Consider the following 21,864-nt stretch of genomic DNA (forward strand, 5'->3'; position numbering starts at 1 on the left):
ACAGATTTGGTGTTCATCAGAAGTGAAAACACAGAGGACTCTGGCTAGAACCAAGCATGAAGAATTTGCATGCCCTTCAGTACCGACCTGTAACTCTCCTAATAGATCAGTCCTGGCCCTTTCAAGCAAAGATGGCCACTAATACGTGGTTTGATGAAGTGTCCACTTGGAGACCTTCAAACTATATGTAAACTGGGGCTCATACACAGATCTCCAGCTCTGGATGGCTAGTTGCATCAACTCTCTCTCCTGGTTCTCATGGGTTTAATTTATGTATTTTGTCTAGGTTCAGGGGGAGGAATAAGAATTTCAAATTCTTTCCTTGGTACTTTTCTCTGCATTCTGGTATGGAAAAGATTTTCCCCTAAAACAAGTCCTTAATGAGTCAGAAGAGAACAGAGAAACTGTTGCCTGTCCAGAGTCCCCAAATTACTTTGGATTGGGGAAACTGGAGGTTTATGAGCTGAGTAGAGATTCCACCATGAAGCATCAGAAAAGAAAAATATCCCAGCCCACAGTTCTTTTCCAAAGCTTGCTGCTCACAGCAGATGTAGCATGATGTGCTCCATACTACAGCACTAGAACAAGGAAACCAGAAAAAGACAAAACAGCTCTTCAGCGGTGGGTTTCAAGAGAGTGCAATTAATTGAAAGCTACAAAAAACAGGATTCCAGACCAGTAAACAGAACCTGTGCAATCAAAACACACAGATGTGAATCTTTCAAAGGATTTATACTTAAAAACAAAACAAAATAAGCGTCAGTCACAATGAATGTGAAAAATCCATTCAAGAGGGCTTGTTTCCAGTTTGTTTGGAATGTTGCCGTCTCCTCTCTACTCCCAGCCTCCAGCTGAAAACACAATCGCTGGCACAGTGACAACTTGAGCTAGGTCCTTAAATCAGACTAGCTCTGCCAGATCCAGTACTCTGAACTTATCCAGGTTGTAGAAACAAGCCTTCACCACTCGTCCACCAAAGTATCTTCCATTCAGATCCACCACAGCTGGAATCCAAGCCAAAAACAGGTCACTAAACACCAAGTAAGGTAAGCAATTCTCTAGCTAACACAGTTCTGCTTGAAAAAAATAACTATTTTTAAAAATCAACTTTTGGAAATTAACAGGAATTATAGTGCAATCTCTGACCTTTAATTGCTGATTCAACCCTCTCAAACTCTAAAAATATTCTCACTGCTTCATCATCAGGGGCACCAGGAATCTGACAAAAGAGACAGTTGATCAGAATGGTCAAAATACAGCTATGAACTGTTGGGCTTTATAGGAAAAGCAGGTAGGATTAAAAACATACAGCAACCAGATGTGGTCCCATCAAGTTGCCAGCGTGGTGCTCAGTGCTAGCCAGGCTGAGTCCCACTTCTCTCTGGGGAAAGGCTGTTCATTGGAACAGGTCTATAGCCATACGCTGCTACATGCCAAACTTCACAATAACTTGATGTACAAGGCGTGGCTATCGCAGCAAGAACCAAACAGTCCCAAGCACTTCCAGCTCAGCGTTTTTGCCTACTTCCTCATCTGAAAAGTTAAGCATTTATAGATGTGGTGGAGAAAGAGGTCAATTAATTCTTACCTCAAAGATGACACATTTCCCAACCTTGCCATATTTTTCACATTCTTCCTTGGTTTCACCTTCTAGATCTTCATCAACCTCTCCAGCACCTACCATGTTCTGCAAGTAAAGGGAGGAAAACCAATTCAACAGATGGATGCTAAACAAAGGGTGCATCCTGCCACCAGGGGGAGCATTATATTGAAACTATGAATGAGTTATAAGTGTCAGTTCATCAAATCATAGGCCACCCATTGTAGCATCACATGGTGCTAGACAATTCCCTGGCACTAACATGCTATCCTTAAGTTATTGTTTCCTTTGTATGGCCCACAGTCATGTTAACTGGTTAATACAGGACAGATCAGCTGTGTTATCACAAGTTATTGATCAAAACCTTGTACTTTCAATGTACTCAAATGGCAAAAAACAAAACTTCTTTTCAGTCCCCACGCTAGACACATCAAGACTAATAATCAGAGGTATTATGGCAACTGTTAGGTATTTTCCAACAACACAGCAGGACAAGAATAAGACCACAGTGCACAATGTGGGGGAAAAAAGTTTGCATCTCATGGAGCTTTTATAACAGGAGAAAAGGGTTTGAGTACTAAAACTGAAACACACAGTCTATATTACAAAATGTGAAGTTAAATGTCCTCCTGACTCACCCTTAATAAGACCACTTTCGTCGGGCACTTCAGTATCTCTGTTAATGGATTCGAATCAGTTTTCTTGGATGCATCTACTATAAAGAGAGTAAGTCATGGTATATGTTAAATTTTTTTAGAACATGTTCATTGGGGGGCCTACATCGAACTGTTCCAATAGCTGCATTCAGTTACAAACCACTAAATGTAGTCTCGGAGTAAAGGCCTTTCACTGAACCAAGTCACTTCATGGCTACTTGAACAATTACTAGAACAATTGGCTCCATTTTAACAGGCTGTTCAGATCACTGACAGCACGAATACCAAGCTGAAATACAGGCAATGTTATATTTGCCAATAATCCTCTGTCAGTTTTAACAGATACCAAATCTTCTAAGGTTCACTGGACTTCAGATCAGGGGACTCTGCTCGGAAAGTATGATTTCAACCATGACTATAAAGTGTTACCAGGAAACGAAGGAGAAGGAGATCAGAACAAAAAGCAGCATTTACAAATGTGCAGTAGCTTTTGCACATTACATTTATCTCTTAATTTCCCAGTGGTGATAACCTGGAATATGGCTGTTTTTAAGGGCTGTTAAGTGAGGGAGTTACTGTAGAGAGGAGAATGACTTTTACTTGGATTGTGTCCCAACTCACTCCACCCCTGGCACCTGTCCTCCATGCTTGGGCTGTGCTCACATGGAGCTCCCCTCTTGACCCGAGCTTTGGGCTGGAAAGCAGCAGCGGAAAAGACGGCTGCATCAAAGGTGCATGCTGAGAAAGAACCTGCTTGTGCAGGGAGCACATTTTAACAGGGAGATGAGATGGCAGGAAGGGGAGGTGCCCGACTACACCGAGGAAAGGCACAGAATGGAACTGGAGAGGGTGGTGGTGAAGAGGATGAAGAGCTGAAAATTTAAAGCAGTAGGGCACAGAGCAATTGTTAACATTTAAATTCTTCAATGTCCACAAAGAAAAAACTGTCATCAGTCATCAATGTTCCACAACTAGTCGACATTGCGTACAAAGATATAGGGTAAACAAAACAAGAAAAGCCACCACTGAGCCGGATCCCTAACTTAACTCCTGTTTCCTTCTCAGAAACCGTCAAGGTGAACAGCTTCCCACAGAATGGAATCGAGTTACCTTTATCTGCAGCATCACCAACAATGATCTTTCCACCTCTCTTGCTTGTTTTTTCTACTGACAGTGCTGTGCTTAGCCCTTGTTCGTGCTTCCCCAGCCCTTGGCCCTCTCTGAAACCATACTTCTGCATGATTTTATGAGCTACGGTGCCTCTGTTGAGAGAAAAAGGATGGGTTGTCAACCATTCATTTCATTTCTTAAGCAGCACTGTCAACACATTTCATCTTAGTGCTCAAGGGAACTCAACATAGGCCCTCGCAATAAGCAGGTTCCAAATACTGCCCTGCAAAACCAACTGTTGTGTGCAGATGGTATCTACAGCTGCTCTGCCAAGGAGTTTACAACCCATGTCTTAGTTTAGTGTTGCCATAATATTTAAGAGAACATATAAAATAGTCTAACTCCTAAAATCTTATTACATGCAGATCGACTAGAAGAGCTTATATGGGAGCTTCTAACACCTAAAAATTTACAGCACTTTACAAAGCTGACTAACTATTATCATCCCCGGATTACAGATAGGGACACAGACAGTTCAATCACTGAATAAAGCTGCTCGCACTTGTTAGGTATAGCATGACTTTCATTAGCAACGAACATAAGTGTCACAGATTCCACAGAAACAGCCAGAATGGATCAGACTCAAGGTCCAGATACTCCAGGATCTTGTCTCTGACAGTATCCACCATGAGATGCTTCAGAGGAAAGCATAAGAACTCCGCAGTAGCAGATGTGGGGCAATCTGTCCTCCATATTAGGTCACAGATAGGCTTAGGTCCTGAAGCTCAATATCCCTTTCACAAAACTATTATCATTATGACAACTCAGGATATTCTCAATACCCATTTAATGTCCAACCCCTTTCTGAATCTTGTTCTTTGTCTTAATGACATCATGTGGCAATGAGTTCCACTGTTTAATGACATATTGTATGAAAAAGTATTTCCTTGTATTTGGTCTTGATTTTTCCACCTTTTAATTTTCCATGGAAAAAATTGTGAGTCAACAGTTCGCTACACAACCAAACAAGTATGGGCCTTTTCAAAACACAACTTGTGTTATGTCTTTTCAACATTTCACTTGCAGACCATGAATGGATGGGTCAAGATGTGACAGGCCTTACAAGACTACAGAAGTTTACACTGCACCACAGTATAAAGATCCCGCTCTCTGAAAAGATTATTTTTTAACTTGATAGGAATGAAAGATTATAAAGAGAAATGAAAGATCAGTGACCATTTAGCTATTTCTCAAATGCACAATACAGTCAAATACAAATATTAAAAATAGTTGAAAGCTCTGGATCACTGATTCAAAATAAGGTCTCCAGACAATCCTAACCAGAGAAAATAACTAGGTCTGACTCAATAGATTGGGGGAATCCTTTTTCAGATCGGATGAAAAAACCTTATTAGAAAAACTGCATGAAAAACAAAGTATATAAATATAGAAAAAGTGAGCTATTAGTATTCTATAAAATACTTGTACACTTTCATGGCTGGTTTCAGAGTAGCAGCCGTGTTAGTCTGTATCCGCAAAAAGAAAAGGAGTACTTGTGGCACCTTAGAGACAAATTTACTTAAGCATAAGCTTTCGTGAGCTGCAGCATCCGATGAAGTGAGCTGCAGCTCACTAAAGCTCATGCTCAAATAAATTTGTTAGTCTCTAAGGTGCCACAAGTCCTCCTTTTCTTTTTACTTTCATGGCTGTGACTCTTGTGAGTGCTAGTACTGTAATTATCCTGCAGTTACATAAAAATTAACATGCGTGGAGTTGAATATAAATCGTAATTATCACAAATAAATATTACACCTTTCAGTTGAGGTCTCCAAGCACGTTATAAACATTAATTAAGCCTCGCTATATTCCCCTAGCTGGAATTATAAGCAGTTTTACAGAAGAGTAAATGGAGGCACAGATTGGGTAAGGGTGTGGCGCCCACAGCTGCCACTAACTTCAAACAGAGTTGAGATGCTCAATGCCTCTGGAAAAAAAAAAAAAAAAATCAGTGGTTTGCTCAAGGTTACACACAACACGCCTCTGACAAAGGCAGGAAAAAGCACTCAGGGTCTTGAACTAGCCACACGTACTTACAAATTGGCCACACCACCTTGGCATGGGCAAGCCATAAACCTTTATACTGGAGAGGGCTCCAGAACTCACTAAAAACTGGCCATTCCGCCTCAAACTCATTGGCCCAATTCACACAAAACCATTGTGTACTACATTTCCTGCTGGGTGGGCATGTATGCATTCAGATTAAGTTATTACAGTGAAGAATATACATGCAAAGACTGTGTTCTTCTGCACACCGAGACAACATTTTTAACTTTCATCCTCTGTCCCGGCAAGGCACTTCTCATGAAATGTTAACTTGTCAATGATACTTACCCCATGTTAGCAAGGAAAGAATTACTAGGCCCTGTTGGGGACCGCGGTCTTTCTGGCTCATCATACACCGGGGGAGGAATAGCTGCTTTGGCAGATGGTGCACGAGGTCTTGACTCCTCTTCAAATGGAAAGGATGGTACAGCTGGAAGAAACATGAGACATTTACTAGTTGGTCAAAATACATTTGATGAACTATATAGGTCATCACTTCCCACCATTTTCAAATCTCATCTAACAGCATCATGGGCCTCTCTCTCATTTACACTGAGGCCTCTTAAAGGTAGCATAAATATAATTTGCCTGTTAAGGTCCTTTATACTGCCAGAGTAAGACAATGCGGTCTTAGGCTTGGTCTATGGGGCGTGGGGGGATCGATCTAAGTTACGCAACTTCAGCTATGTGAATAACATAGCTGAAGTTGACATACTTAGATCTACTTACCGTGGTGTCTTCACTGAGGTAAGTCGACGACTGACACTCTCCCGTGGACTCCGCCTGCGCCTCTCACCCTGGTAGAGTACTGGAGTCGACAGGAGAGCGCTCGACGGTCAATTTATCGCATCTAGACTAGAAGCGATAAATTGACCCCCGCTGGATCGATCGCTGCCCCTTGATCCAGCAGGTAATATAGACAAGCCCTTAGCGTAAATGACAATCAGGCCCTTTATTTTCCTTGCTCATACAACTTACTATGTCTCCTCTCCACTATTAATTCTCTCTGTAACTAGGTTTAACCTCTGAAGTGTTTGGGGATATATTTGTATGGCATATTACACTGATTCTTTGTTTCTACAGGTAATAAGGGCTCTATCATCTCTACTTAGCTGCCCTTCGTTAGTTTGTTTCAATTCCCCATTGCATCTTAAGGTCATTTGTCTCCTCAACAGTAAATTCTCTGGAAAGAGGGAACCCAAACATATGTTCTTTAATCACGAACTGAATTATAGAAAGATTGGGTTATGCACAAAATTTGGTAACAAGAAGCTTAAAAGGAGTGCTCTGTACTCTTATGCATAGGAAGAATGACTCCTAAGACAGAACTAATGCAACTTAAAAACTGTGTGTTGAAAGGCTCCTTTTCTGTTGATAGCTTTGGAATAACAGATTCCCAAGTGAGATGAGCATATCAGTCTCACAAGTCAAGTCAAACTATGGTGGTGCTAAGGAAAGTGGCAGACAAGTGTGAAGTTGCGAGTGAGTTTGCATATATAATACTATGATTTCATTTCAGAGTGATTACTTCTGTTAATTACTAATTGTACCTAAACAAGTTAGACGTCAGTTTGGGGAAATCATAGAAGCGGAGACAGAAGAGACCTCAAGGTAATCCAGGTAATGGATTCAGGTAATCCAGTCCATCTACTGTCCAAATGTAAGACTGTTCCCTGTAGTAATTTTTTTTTAGGGTTTGTCCAGTCTAGATATAAGTGTCTCAGGAAATAAGGCTTACATTGATTCCCTTATGAGATCATTTCACACTTTAAGAGATCACGCCCTTAGGTTATTTTTTCTGAGTTCCAGCCTATATTTAACATTCCTTGACTCTATCCAATTGCTCTTAACTATACTCCCCTAAACAATTCTTCTTTGTCTTTGGTGTTTACAACCTTAAATATTTGCAGAAATTTATGTCCCCACTTAGTCTTAGTCAACCTTTACATCTCAATTCCCTGCCCTCCACCACCACCTTATTCTGATAAATCATTTCAGGACTCCCAAGGGAAGGAGTTCTTTATGTATAAAATATTCACAAACACATTTATACTTGTACATGCATAATGAGATGTTAATGAATTTTAATTAAAAGCTAAAACTACAAAACAAATGTCAAAAAAGTTTGAGTGTGCTTTTTATTTTATTTAAATTATAATTTTTCTTTTTAAAAATAAACTTGCTTGAAATGAAATCTGAATTTAATACAAAATATGTTAAGGCGTAAACTTATCAGAATCTCTTAAAACATCTAAATAAAAATGAATATGCTGAATCCATAAGCTTCTATAAAAAATTCTGAGTTAAAGGCTGCTTTTCTATATAAAGAAAAATGTTTTTCCATTGATTCTAACCTGTGAGGTCAAGCTTTATACATATGGCACAGAAGGTCATGTACCATATTTAGGACTTGTATTGTTTAATAAAAGTAAATTTTATATGATAATTTGTGTGTTTAATTAGATTCTAGTTACCATCCTAATGCAGCTTGATGTAAATCATGAGCAAAGAGTTAATTATCTGGTAAACAATTATCGTTCACTATTTTCTAACGCAATAAAAATATACAATTAATAAGAATCAGAAAATATTAAGCTATGTAATTGCTTAAATAAAGGTATATAGTTATAATGCACCTTCCCAGGTAGCAAAAAGTAATGCAAAGGCTCTATTTAATTGTAAAGCAACATGTTTTAATGGTTATATCAACGAATGAAAATGCACCTTTCTTTAGAAAATAATTGAAATAAAAATGGAAAAGTTGATTAAAATTGATGATTTAAACTGAGGCTTTCCACTTGGTGATTTAAATCGCCTTGATTTAAATGCCCCGATACACATATTGCAATCTTGTCTTTAAAACTCATGTCACTGAGAAACTGAGAACCACCCAGCCCTCACCTCCCAAGGGATAAACTCCCATCCCTACGCACAGACCCTTGAAACAGAACATGTACAAGAGTACCCAGGGGTGTGGGAAGGGTGGAGAAATCCTCCCCTGCCCACCAATATGGAGCGAAACAGCTCTGCAGCTGCATGGTTGGTCTACCTGCTGCACTTCCTCCTTTATGTAGCATGTGAATGGCTGACACAATCCATGCCATTATGGACCAGCCAGTTATACCACTCCTCACAGAAGAAAACCCTGTGAACTGCAGCTCTGAAGCATGCAGGTGGTGCAAATCCCCTGCTCAAGTTCCGAGCACCCTGTCCCCCTACCCTCTGCAGCCAGGGACCTCCATGCCTGTGCAGGGGAACGGCAGGATCTGTCCCTCGCTGAGCAGAAAGTTTAAGTAACTGTTTTTCAAGGGTTAGAAAATGTAAAGGTCAAAGCATTGATTTTGATATACATACGTTCTTTGTCCTTCTCAACAAGAGACGTAGGTGGTGCAATGGCAGCACCTCCCATGCCTGTGAATGAAATTATAAATCATGTGATTGGAATGTAAGACATTCATGCAGATGAAGTGTTTTGTCATTTGAGATAACAAAACTCTTCCGGACACATTAATGCAAGGCGGCCACCGGAAGCACAAACATACAACCCCAGGACTCCTACAAGAAATCATGGTGCTCGCTGAAGGACTTTGCACACACATTTTTATATAGCTTGCTGCCAATAACAAGCATCAAAGTGGTGGAAAAAGCATCTGACTCTGGAAATCTTAACGGTGATAGTTAATAAACTGTTGCAAACTTAAGATTTCTAATATATCAAAGGATACCATATCATACCAAGCCGATGTGCTACGGGGATGTGAATAAAAATTATGCAATATAACTGCCTTAAAATCAATACCTGTGATTTTGGAAGACTGTAGCAATAAAGACCGCAGCAGTAAAGACTGCATTAAAATGGAACCTCAACTCAAAGATTGTCTGCTCATCAAGCCAACTAAAAAATTATATTGTACTCAAGGACAATTACATTAACACAAGAGTGCGAAACAGAGAGCCTTTTCCAGTCAGGGAAGCGTGAATGGCAAAGTAGTTCTAAACATACACTACAGAAAGCGTTTTATTAAACATAGCCTTGTTTCAAAAATGAAGATGTAAAGAAGTGGGTCTGTATTACCAACAGTGAATCTGCTACTGAAATTCAGAGCAGATTTTTAGTTTCTCTGAACTGAAAGAGATACCCATCCACACAGAGCTGCACTTTATTATGTGGCTCCAAGGGCTTTCAAATAAGGAGAGGTGCAGTGATTGCACACATTAAGAGAAGTCAGAGCTCAATCTTTTAAAATCAAACCACAAGAATGAGCTCATGCACCTCTGTTCACTGGAGCCTACATCATTCAGAAATCTCTAACGTGTGTATCTAAAAACTAATGTTAAAAGGGAATTTCACAGGCAAAAAAGGGGTCTCTTTTACCCCCAAAAAAGAATGTGGTTTCCTACTCTACAACAGCTACTCCATAATAAACTGACAAATGTATTATAGGAGGCCAATGGACACTAGATTCTTGGGGTGAGAGGGGAGGAATAGTTTACAGCAAAAAACTGACTGCAGAGAATTTGATTTGCCCAAGGACATAAAGTTAGACAATTCTCCTCTTACTTCTTTTCCTCCTCTCTCTCTCATAATCTTCATCTTCATCAGAATCTGGATCTGGTCTTCTTGAAAACCCACTGGCTTCATGCCGGTCTTTACGTCTCCTAATAATTAGAATAGGAATTATGGTAAGAAACTATCAAGTGAAAAAAGAACTAATGTTTCAGAGAAATGCTTGCAGTGTGAATTACATTACTAGCTCCTCATCTGCATTTCATATAATGCTTTATCAGCTAAAATGTCTCTTATAAGCAAACTGCCTTTCATTTGTTTTGATTGATTCTTTCCGGTTTTCACATTTTCTGCTTTCATCCTTTATAGAACAAATCATTTTTTAAACACTAGATGGGGTCCAATCCTCCAACAGACATTCACACTTTCATGCTGAAATCAAGTCATTGGGAATGCACAGAAATGAAGATCTGCACATGTAGATCTGTTTGCGGACCAAACCCCAGATTTAGGTGGTTGCAATGGAAGAAACGCAGGATGAAATTACTAGGAAGGTAACGGAAGACCATGGCTGATTGTCTTGCTTTGAACAGTATGCCTACCGCTTTACTGGTTTTCTGTTACAAAGATTAAGAACGGGAGTACTTGTGGCACCTTAGAGACTACTCATGAAAGCTAATGCTCAGATAAATTGGTTAGTCTCTAAGGTGCCACAAGTCCTCCTTTTCTTTTTGCAGATACAGACTAACACGGCTGCTACTCTGAAATTTATTAGAGCATAAGCTTTTGTGGGCTACAGCCCACTTCATCGGATGCATAAAATGGAAGATATAGCAAGATTGTGTGTATATATATACACATACATACACACACAGAGATAAGTTTGAAGTTACCATACAAATTGTGAGAGGCTAATTAGTTAAGATGAGCTATTATCAGCAGGAGAAAAAAACTTTTGTAGTGATAATCTAGATGGCCCACTTGGACAGTTGACCAGAAGGTGTGAGGATACTTAACATGGGGAAATAGATTCAATATGTGTAATGACCCAGCCACTCCCAGACTCTAGTCAAACCCAAGTTAATGGTATCTAGTTTGCATATTAATTCAAGCTCAGCAGTTTCTCATTGGAGTCTGTTTTTGAAGCTTTCTGTTGCAATATTGCCACCCTTAAATCTTTTACTGAGTGGCTAGAGAGGTTGAAGTGCTCTCCCCCCGGTTTTTGAATGTTATGATTCCTGATGTCAGATTTGTGTCCATTTATTCTTTTGCATAGAGACTGTCCGGTTTGGCCAATGTGCATGGCAGAGGGGCATTGCTGGCACATGATGGCATATATCACATTGGTAGATGTGCAGGTGAACGAGCCCCTGATGGCGTGGCTAATGTGATTAGGTCCTATGATGGTGTCACTTGAATAAATATGTGGACAGAGTTGGCATCGGGCTTTGTTGCAAGGATAGGTTCCTGGGTTAGTGTTTTTGTTGTATGGTTGCTAGTGAGTATTTGCTTCACGCTGGGGGGCTGTGTGCCACAAGTACTCCTGTTCTTTTTGTGGATACAGACTAACACGGCTGCTACTCTGAAACCAAAGATTAAGAACATCACCATGGTTCAGTCAGTCAAAACATTCACCATGTATAAATCTCAAATCGGTGAAAACGTAGATTAGTAAAATAAAAATATTTGTTTTGACCTTAGGGTCATGTTTTAAGTCATGTAATATCTGCATGTACTTTAATACAATCTTAAATGAGGATCATGACAGCCCAGATTGTGGTCTTTTAAGAAAGAAAAAAGTAGATACTTGTAAGACATTTACAAATATTACACAACAGCCTCAAACACAAAGGGGAAAAAACTCCCATCCCCAGCACTAGCCATGAAAATTGTGCTAACAGAGGTTAGTTAAGAATAGAGGTCCCACAATTAGGTATCATTGAGGCACCTGACAATACTCTCAAGAGACTCTCTGTATTAAAAAGCAAATATCCCCAAATATATTTTCTAGAGACTGCACCATACAAATACTTGTGTTGCCGCAACAATGCATCCCTGCTTAGTGCAGACTTGGTTATTGAAACACATTCTAGAGTAATCTCATATTCAAGTCTCATGACATAAAATCATTTTTTGAAGATGGTTTGTTTCCTGAGGTTGTAGAGCAGTGGTGGGCAACTTGCAGCCTGCCAGCTGCACGTGGCCTGCCAGCGGATTAACCCGCGTGCGGCCCACGAGACAGTGTTTACATTGACCGCCCGCAGGCACGGCCACCCACAGAGCCCAGTGGCCACGGTTCACTGTTCCTGGCCAATGGGAGCTGCGGGAAGCAGCGGCCAGCACGTCCCTGAGGCCCGTGCCGCTTCCTGCAGCTCCCATTGGCTGGGAATGGAGAACCGCGGTCCCTGGGAGCTGTGGGCGGCCGTGCCTGCAGGCGGTCAATGTAAACACTGTCTCATGGCCCGCCAGCAGATTACCCTGACAGGCTGCATGTGGCCTGCAGGTTGCCCATCACTGTTGTAGAGCCATCAATATTCATTATGTATTTATTCCCTCTCTTTTGTTGGGTTTACAGAAAAATAAGAAGGAGCCCTGGCAATCAATGGTGAAGCTGTAGGTAAGGGTACATCTAACTCTGCAGCTGGAGGTGTAATTTCTGGTTTGGGTAGATGAACACGTGCTAGCTTTGATCAAGATAGTATCTAAAAATAGCAGTATAGCCATGGCAGCATGGGTTGGGCAGCCAGCCACCCTGAGTACAAACCTACCCAGGATCCTCAGTACTTACTCCAATAGCTAACCTGTCCAGCCACACCTGCTTTTAGCATGCTAGCTCACTCAAAGCTAGTGTGTGTACATCTAACCAAGCTGGAAACTACCCCTCCAGCCTGAGTGTAGAATTACCTTAAGGTTAATTCAGATTTCAGTGACCCTTTGACCCCAAATAAAGAACAGCATGAAAGGGCCTCAGAGAGTCCCAGGTTGTCCTCTTTCACTGGAAGGATGGCGATCATGACTAAAAGAAGAGGAAGCAGTCTACTTGACCAGAAAGGTGGCAGGAATTAGCAGAAGTAGGACCTAGGTTATCCCTCTTGTAACTTCATTGACTACAGAGGACACACATCATGGAGGAATTTGGCCCATTAATCCTACTAATAAAGCTGGACATGTTTTCAATATTGTATTGAAATAGCAGGGAAAACACCTGCCAGATATCCAATAAGATTAATCAGCTACTAATTTAAAATACACTATCATACAGGAACCAAGGAGCTGTAGAGTAAATGCTTATTTTAATGACACCAATGCTTTTACCTGGATTGAGGAATATTTTCTCTCATGCTTTGAGAAGCCACAAATAACAATATGCAATTAACATCTTTTAACTGAATGCTGAATAAAAAAAAGTGTCCCATCTCAGGAACCGAAACTAAAGTCTTACTTTTCTCTTTCTTCAATCTCTTTTTGCCTCTCCAGCTCACGCTGTCTTTGTCGTTCCTCCCTCTGGCGTTTTACTACTTTCTCATAATCATTGGGAAACATAGGATCATATTCATCAGCCAAAGGAATCAGCACATCTCCTGCAGAAAAACCACTAGGTACGGGATCCTTACACAGAAAAAGCATAAATATCAATGTGATCAGACACCTAAGAGCAGCAGTTGGAATAAGCCAGCTGTTTTTACCACTACCAACAAATAAGTTTAATATCTTCAGACTGCTTAGATAGAAAGTGAAATCCTAGTCTGAGTGAAGTCAATGGGAGTTTTGCCATGGACTTCAATGGCAAAGGTTTTACCCTATGTCACTTTCCGCTCAATTTTTTGTGTGCAGAAAACAACTATCCCACCCACTCCCTTCCAAACACAAAGAGGTGCCAAACAAGCATAGCTAAGGTCACATTAATACCCAATAAGTTCTCTATCCAAAACTACAGCCTGCTTGCGTAGGGCTGGGAGGGGTGCTTGAAAGAAACCTGTGAGCTTATATCCATCTGTCTGCTACTATATTAAGGATTGACATCCTCAACCCTTCTTATTCCATCTGGAAGGAATATCTGCTCTGGAGATTAGATTAGATTTCTGTTTGTTATAAAAGACCACTTCCAAGCAATCGCAAATAGGATCGCAATTTAATTTTTTCCCCCCAACCTACCTACCTCACAGGGTTGCTTGCAAAGTGCCCTGAACTCCTCAAAAGAAAGGTGCTATGTAAACGCATACTTTTTAGTTCAATTAAGAACACTAAGGGTTTGTCTACATGGTGAGGTAATGCACTCTATAGGGCTATGATTTCTAAAGTGCACTGATGAGTTGCCCATTAATTGGCCTGTGTATACTCTCCTAGTGCACACTAAAGGTTCCTTACTGTAGCTGAACTATGGAAAAGTGCACCAACAGGGTTTACACGGGCCAAATGATGTGCAACATGTCAGTGAACTTTAGAAATCACATTCCTGTAGAGCACATAATGCCCCCTACCCCGCCATGTAGACATGCCCTCAGTAGTCTATATATTTATAGACTGTAGCACCGGGAGAAGTTTGCATACATTTGGAATTTTTGTGATTGAAAATAAGTCTGAACAGAAGAGAGGCTAAAAGCAAGTAGAACAGTTGAGACCAGCAGGACAAGTAAATTAATAAGTAAAATGCAGACTACTACAGAAGGCAGAGAAAGAAAACGAGAATTCAGAATCAGATGTAATCTGCTGTGTTTTTAAGCTGATCTAGCCTTACCTTTAACCCAGCAGCTACGTGAGGTGGCGTGTCTACAATCTGTCTGTCATCAGAAGAGCTCCCTCGCTTCAGGTCAATCACTGGAGCAAGGACTGTCGTTTGTTTTGTTCTCTGACTCTGAAACCATCAAAATACAAAAAAAGCAGAAGACAATACATTCATTTTTTTAAAAGGGGGTATTTACTTCATATTCCTAAACTAGATGTTTCTTGATTTCAAGAAAGCTTAAAATTGGATGAATATCGTCTCAGGCCTCAAACCTGCCTCTCTGCCCCATGCAAAACTTACCATACCACTTGCATTTTCATTTTACCAACATATAGTCCTTCCTCAGCATTTCTAACCGTGCTTGAAGTTGTGATTGTTCATTTCATATGTTATTTATGCACCAGCACAATGGGTCACAATACAGCTCGATGGCTGAAGTTTATTAACTGCCGCTGTAAAGCTTATACAGGAACACAGATCCTACGTAAACCTTAACGGGTTTGATCCTACCCGACTGAATTCAATAGGAGTTTTGCCATTAACTTCAATAGGAGCAGGATCAGACCGGAAATGTGTTTGGTTTTCTAAGTCTAGAACTGAAAATATACCTTTAAAATTGAGAGAATCTCCTCAGTGAAGAGCTTTGTTTGAATAAGAGCAGCAGAATAGGTCTTTTCTTTCACTAAAGTCCTGTTGGTTTTCACATTTCACCATGAGGAAAATAGAACTTTCTAAAAACAGGATTAATACATTCTTATATATATAGTTGGATGGGTTTCCGAGGAAAGACAGACAGATTGGTACATCGTGCCTCAGAACCACACAGAAGGGGGTGCTTTAAAAGATCACATCTATCAGTTGTAGCCTTATTTCAGGTTTCATTTGTACAAAACTCGTAAATTAAGGACCAAATTCTGCTCTCAATTACAGCAGCATAAATCTGGAGTAATTGCACTGATTTCCACAAGGGTAACTGAAAACAGGATTTAGCCCCCAAGAAAGGATTTTACTATTTAAAAGTTTAACTGTATTTTTCCCCTCTTCTAATTGATCTTCTTTGCACCAGAAACTATGGAGACTTTGACAGCAGCAGCCTGTGACTGAAGCACACGAAAAATACATTCATTCATTAACAAAAGAAGTAGGACAATAATGATGTCATGTTGCAATATATTGAGAGAAGACAGCTTGGTACAAACTTGCTTCTTCATTTTCCCTGAAGGAATTAGTTTATACTTTCTCTGCCTTCCTTTCAGCCTTCTAAGTGGACTGGAAATATTCTCAGCAGCAATTTCTGACCTGACTGGCAATACCAGGAATCACACCGCAGCCTCTGGCGGCTTTTAAAATGATAAGCAAGAAATGATGCAAGTTGGCCAACAACAACAGTTACCAAATACCAAGCAGCACAAAAAATTGAACATCTCCAATTTCCCATCAAAGGCTGAACCAGCCTTGCCTATTCACTTATTTTTAAAATACTTAAGTACCCAATTTAATGTCTTCAGGGTTAAATTTGAGCTCCACATCAACACTTAATTATTTATTTAAGAAATGAGAGCAGTTCCCACAGCCATGCTGTGCATATATTAATTATGCTATACTTTATATGAAGGGTCTCAGAGAACTTATACCACTTTGTTCTTGCTTCTACTGCATACTTCTGGGGGAATTTCGTGTCACTGCATGCACACAGAATTCATGGCCCCCACAGATTTGCTTCCCTGCAGAAAAATGACTTCTGACAGGGAAGCAAAGGGAAGCCACAAGAGCACTCCTGCACCCGCTCCCCAGCAGTGCAGGCAGGTCAGTTTGGACACCCATAGCAGCCGGTAGAGACATAAATCACCGTGGGGGGGAGCGGTGGGCAGGGCAGTCGTGTGTGAGAGAGAGACACTGTGTCCCTCTCACTCGCTATTGCAGGACACTCGGCGTGGAGGGGCAGGGCTTTGGGGTGTTTTTGAAGAGGCAGGCGTGGGGCAGGCTCTGTTCCCTCAGGCAGAGCAGAATATAGCACCCTGCCTGCTTAGCGAATTGTTCCCATTGTTCTTAGTGAATTCCCCCAGGAATATAAAAGTTTTAAGGCTCCTTTACATTGCCAGAGTGGTGTAAAGGAGCTTTATTGTAAAGGAAGTACGACCTTATAAATGCTTATGGTGCTTTAGTGATTAGAACTAGTCTAAATGCTTGGACTAAAAAAATTTCCTATCAAAATGTGCTCCATGAACTGTTTGCTACTGACCTTTTTGGAGATGGTCGGTAGCCAGTATAAATTGTGAGTTTGAGTACTCAGTCCTCACTTGCTCTTCAGTTGCCTACGATGTAACACTGAGCATATGGCTGCATATATTTGTTGACTAATATCTAAAAGTAAAGGGTCAATACTAGCTACATTACTATTAGACAGAAGGGGTTTGGTGATTTCCTCCAATGCTCCCCACTCCCATTCTCCATCCATTGTATTGCAGTTTAAATAAATTATCAACTATTTGAAGCTAGCTTGATTATATTGTGGTATTTTGACAAAAAATATGCATAATTTTAAAATATGGTGTGCAGAATTTTTAATTTGGCGCAGAATTCACCAGGAGTATTCTTCTAGTGCTGCCCACTACCAACTGAAGGACAAAGCCTGACAATGCATCCAAAAGTCTGTACAGCTGGGAATGTACACTCCGCAGCGTGCTCAGTACAAAGGAAATCCTACTACGACCAGCATTTCAGGAGAAAAATTTAAAAAGACAGCATTCCCTATGGCCAGCAACCTTGAGCCATCGGGAGCAGCAATATCTGTACCTTTGCTTGAGTGAGTGCCGCCTTCTTCACCTGCAACTGAGACTGCAGTAGTTTGAAATTTTTGGACCAGCCTTCTGTTTTCGAATCGCTGGTTTCCACTCCCAGGTCATCATAAAGTGACATTTTCCCCTTCCGGTTAAAACTAAAAGACAAAAGAAAAGTTAGGCTGAATTAATAATTTTAATAACATTAAACATAAATAGTTAACTAAATATTATTTTGGAAACATTTGGACTCCAAGGTGTTGGGGGGGGGGGGCAGGGTTCTGTTTTTTTTAAAGAAATATTAAAGATCAACAGACCTACAGTAAATTTCCTTTCCAAAACAAGGGCAAATTATGAAAAAATAGCAACATATTAGTCCCTAATTTTTTTTTCCTCCCAGACAGTGGTACTTGTGTCTGTCTCTCTCATAAAGGCCATAGGGCAACAAAACAAGTTACCATTCAAAAAGCTGTGCAGTGCTTCCATAAATGTTCCCCAGGTATCAAGTGATATTAGACATTTTCTAATATTACATCTGTGGTGTTAGATGTGGTGGATTCACCATCACTCAAAACTTTTAAATCAAGACTAGTTGTATTTTTAAAATGTACACCACAGCTAAAACAGAAGTTATGGCAGGAGTGGTGAAACCACGGTCCGCACCACGCTTGAGGTCAGTGCCACTCGAAGCCAGCACCCCTGAGCCTCTCCCCACGACCCAACCCCCTGCGCCAGCCTTGATCCCCCTCCCGCTCTCCAAACCCCTCGATCCCAGCCCAGCGCACCCTCCTGCACCTCAAACTCCTCATCCCCAGCCTCACCCCAGAGCCCGCCCCCCACCCCATTTTTGTGAGCATTCACGTCCAGCCATACAATTTCTATTCCCCAATGTGGCCCTCGGGCCAAAAAGTTTGCCCACCCCTGAGTTACGGGCTGAAACTACTGGGTGAGTTCCCGTGGCATCATGCAGGTCACACTAGATGATCATAATGTCTTAAAATCTATGCCTATAAGTAGATTTTTAAATTTAACTCTTCCTGCTACACCTGAGAACTTTTTTGTATCATCCTACTAAGTAAAAAGCCAATATCCTTCTACACTAATTAGGTTTGCCAAAATATCACCTGACATTTCCATAGCACACAAAGGCCCCCCAAATGCCTTTCTAATTATAGACAATAAAAATCCATAACATCAACAGCATGGGGAAAAAAAACAAACACTCTCCATGTGATGTTACACCTGAATTTGAAAAGGATTCAGGCAAAAGTTATCACCCCCAGGCCTGCAGCCAACCACCTCAGCTGCATGAAGAGATCTCAGCCTACAGTCATCAGTAACATGTTCTAGTCTTGGGCCTCTCACTATTAAGGTCTTGATCCTGCAATCAGATCCATGCAGTGGAGCCCTAATGACAGAGGAGCAAGGATTTTCCTGTGTGGAACCAACGGCAGGATTGAAGCCAAAGTGACATTTATGCCATGTGATGATTGACAGAAAAATGAGGACCCAGAGCAGGACTGTACAGGAAAAGAGAAGAGGCTATATTGCATCAAGATATGTTATACCTATTGAAGTCCCCAAAAAAGCCACGGGAAAGCATGAATGCAGTCCCTCACTACTACAAATTATAGTCGAGTTTCTCCTATTTGGGGAAATCGCAGAGGTCAGCAGACACGCAGTGCAGTGGATGACCCTCACCCAGAGAAAACCACCTTCATGATCACGACAATAGTCAGGACGGACCATCATCCAACATTATTCAGCTTCATGTTAATTTTGATGCATTGCTCCTAACTAATCTGATCATTCAAATACATTGGGACTCCGAGCCCTGGTGGTATTGTTATACAACTCACTGGAAGTGGCTAGCATAATTTACGTTTAACGCTGTGCTCTTAGAGGCGGTGCGTGAACACTTTGAAATGCATAACAAATTCTTTTAGTGATTATACAGTCAATCAAAGATCACGTAACAAAGTTCACGGCACCCAGAAAACTGATTTCATCTTGCACTGGGATGGAAATAAGGGGGTCAACTGGGGCAGAGCACACTGCATAGAAACAGATGGGAATTTTCGCTGGGGCTATTGCTATTGTTTGTACTGCAGTAGCCCCCGAAAAGCCAGTATCAGGATCACTTGGCCACATGTAAACACACAACCGGGGGTGACCCCTGCCTGAAGAGTCTACAACACTTAACACCAGTAGTGAGACAGACAGGAATGGAGGGAAACGGTGACAAACCCCAGTTCTGAGGGGAAGGGCCACAGGCACTGGCCCCTGAACAGAGCTGAGAACGTCTCAGTCACTGAAGTCTTACATAAAGACCCTCACAGTTTAAGAGGTATGAAGGGTGAAGGGCTGGGTCGATGCCTGACTCTGTGGCAGGAGCTTACAGTGACACAGCCATTCAGGTCCACTCCCCCAGCGCTGGACCACAAGCCATCACCCAAATCGTCACCCCCCCAAGCCTGCAGCCAACCAGCCCAGCTGACTGGACCTGGCCACCCCCTTGGTCCCCAGAACAGGCCTTGCCCTGGGAGCTGCTGGTAGAGCCGCTCTTCAAGCCTGAAAGCCCCAGCCCAAGCCTCCTAAGTAGCTCACCAGCCCCTCCAGCTGGCTGGGCCTGGTGCCCCCCGATCTATAGCCCAGCCCCCCATAACTCCTCCCGATCTACCCCCAACAACCCGCATACTGGCCTGCCCCAGGAACCCCCTAAACTACTCCATAACCCCTGAATTGCCCCCCTGAACCTCCCACCCTACTTCCCACAGCTCCTGGGCTGGCCCAGACCTCCATGCACCTCCCAATCTGCCCCCAAGAGCCCCTAAACTACCCCATAACCCCTGAATTACCCCCCCGAACCTCCCACCCTACCCCCCAAAGCCCCTGGGCTGGCCCAGCCCCCCATGCACCGCCCGATCTGCCCCCCAGGAACCCCCTAAACTATCCCATAACCCCTGAATTACTCCACCCCCCCTGAACCTCCCACCCTATCCCCCACAGCCCCTGGGCTGGCCCAGCCCCCCATGCACCGCCCGATCTGCCCCCCAGGAACCCCCTAAACTATCCCATAACCCCTGAATTACCCCCCCCCCGAACCTCCCAACCTACCCCCCACAGCCGCTGGGCTGGCCCAGCCCCCCATGCACCGCCCGATCTGCCCCCCAGGAACCCCCTAAACTATCCCATAACCCCTGAATTACCCCACCCCCCCGAACCTCCCACCTTACCCCCCACAGCCCCTGGGCTGGCCCAGCCCCCCATGCACCGCCCGATCTGCCCCCCAGGAACCCCCTAAACTATCCCATAACCCCTGAATTACCCCACCCCCCCGAACCTCCCACCCTATCCCCCACAGCCCCTGGGCTGGCCCAGCCCCCCATGCACCGCCCGATCTGCCCCCCAGGAACCCCCTAAACTATCCCATAACCCCTGAATTACCCCCCCCCCCGAACCTCCCATCCTACCCCCCACAGCCCCTGGACTGGCCCAGCCCCCCATGCACCGCCCGATCTGCCCCCCAGGAACCCCCTAAACTACCCCATAACCCCTCAATTACCCCCCCCCGAACCTCCCACCCTACCCCCCATAGCCCCCCATAATCTACCCCTCCACAACCCCCGGAATTACCCGCGGCCCCCCGCCATGAAGCCCCCGAGCGGGCCCTGCCCCCCACCCCGGAAACGGGGCCTCCCGGCGCGGCCTAACGCCCCGGCCTCGCGTAGCGCCGGGGACCGCTCACCCCGGCAGAGCCCGCCAGCGAACCGCCGCCGAGGAGGCAGGGAAAGGCTGTGGCCGGCTGGGGCGCCCGGGCGCGCCGTACGCGGCCGCTGCGCAAACCCCGTACGTAAGCTGCGCGAACTCGATCCGCCGGGGGAGCGAGGATAAGAAGTACGCAAACTCCGTAAAGGGGCGGCAGGGCGAGATCAGCGCAGAGGGAGAGCTGGCGATGGGGAGGCGTTCCCCAAAACGCGGAACTGCGCGAACGTCGTATCTTAGGGGCGGTGTTCCGCAAATGACGTAATGTGGCCATAGAGAGCGCAGCGGAAGACACTGGCCCACTGCTGACCCCTAGCGTCGGCACCCTGATATTGCATGAAGAGGGGAAACCCACAACCGCTGCAAGAAGTTGGTCCAGTGAGACAGGAGTACTTGTGGCACCTTAGAGACTAACCAATTTATTTGAGCATGAGCTTTCGTGAGCTACAGCTCACTTCATCAGATGCATACTGTGGAAACTGCAGAAGACATTATATACACAGAGACCATGAAACAATACCTCCTCCCACCCCACTCTCCTGCTGGTAATAGCTTGTCTAAAGTGATCACTCTCCTTACAGTAAGAAAAGGAGTACTTGTGGTACCTTAGAGACTAA

General features: G+C 43.1%; 1 protein-coding gene and 1 non-coding gene across 3 annotated transcripts; both read right to left on the minus strand.

Annotated features, from left to right (window-relative positions):
- Positions 1-713: 713 nt before the first annotated feature.
- On the minus strand, positions 714-21,428 carry RBM17 (RNA binding motif protein 17). 2 transcript variants are annotated; one of them, XM_077836987.1, is made up of 12 exons: positions 21,231-21,428; positions 17,499-17,640; positions 14,715-14,831; positions 13,419-13,585; positions 10,031-10,128; positions 8,824-8,880; positions 5,758-5,899; positions 3,367-3,518; positions 2,239-2,312; positions 1,589-1,687; positions 1,147-1,219; positions 714-1,004 (listed from the first exon to the last, which is right to left on the minus strand). In XM_077836987.1, the coding sequence occupies exons 2-12, from the start codon at positions 17,619-17,621 to the stop codon at positions 901-903; spliced, it is 1,206 nt and encodes a 401-aa protein (XP_077693113.1). In that variant the 5' UTR covers positions 17,622-17,640; positions 21,231-21,428; the 3' UTR covers positions 714-900. The 2 variants fall into 2 exon arrangements, with proteins under 2 accessions (XP_077693113.1, XP_077693103.1); XM_077836977.1 differs by having other exon boundaries at positions 2,239-2,315; positions 21,231-21,425.
- On the minus strand, positions 19,073-19,234 carry LOC144259753 (U1 spliceosomal RNA). The gene has a single exon (XR_013344896.1). It is a non-coding gene; the product is annotated as a U1 spliceosomal RNA (small nuclear RNA).
- Positions 21,429-21,864: the final 436 nt, after the last annotated feature.

This window comes from Eretmochelys imbricata, chromosome 1 (genome assembly GCF_965152235.1).
Source record: "Eretmochelys imbricata isolate rEreImb1 chromosome 1, rEreImb1.hap1, whole genome shotgun sequence".
Taxonomy (NCBI): Eukaryota; Metazoa; Chordata; order Testudines; family Cheloniidae; genus Eretmochelys; species Eretmochelys imbricata.

Bases quoted from the DNA above. Each gene is read 5' to 3' on its own strand.
- RBM17 (XM_077836977.1), bottom strand. From the start codon at position 17,621: ATGTCACTTTATGATGACCTGGGAGTGGAAACCAGCGATTCGAAAACA. The intron at 14,832-17,498 runs GTACAGATATTG...TGATGGTTTCAG, and splicing joins CGGCACTCACTCAAGCAAAG to AGTCAGAGAACAAAACAAAC. The intron at 3,519-5,757 runs GTAAGTATCATT...TTCTCTCAACAG, and splicing joins TCTTTCCTTGCTAACATGGG to AGGCACCGTAGCTCATAAAA.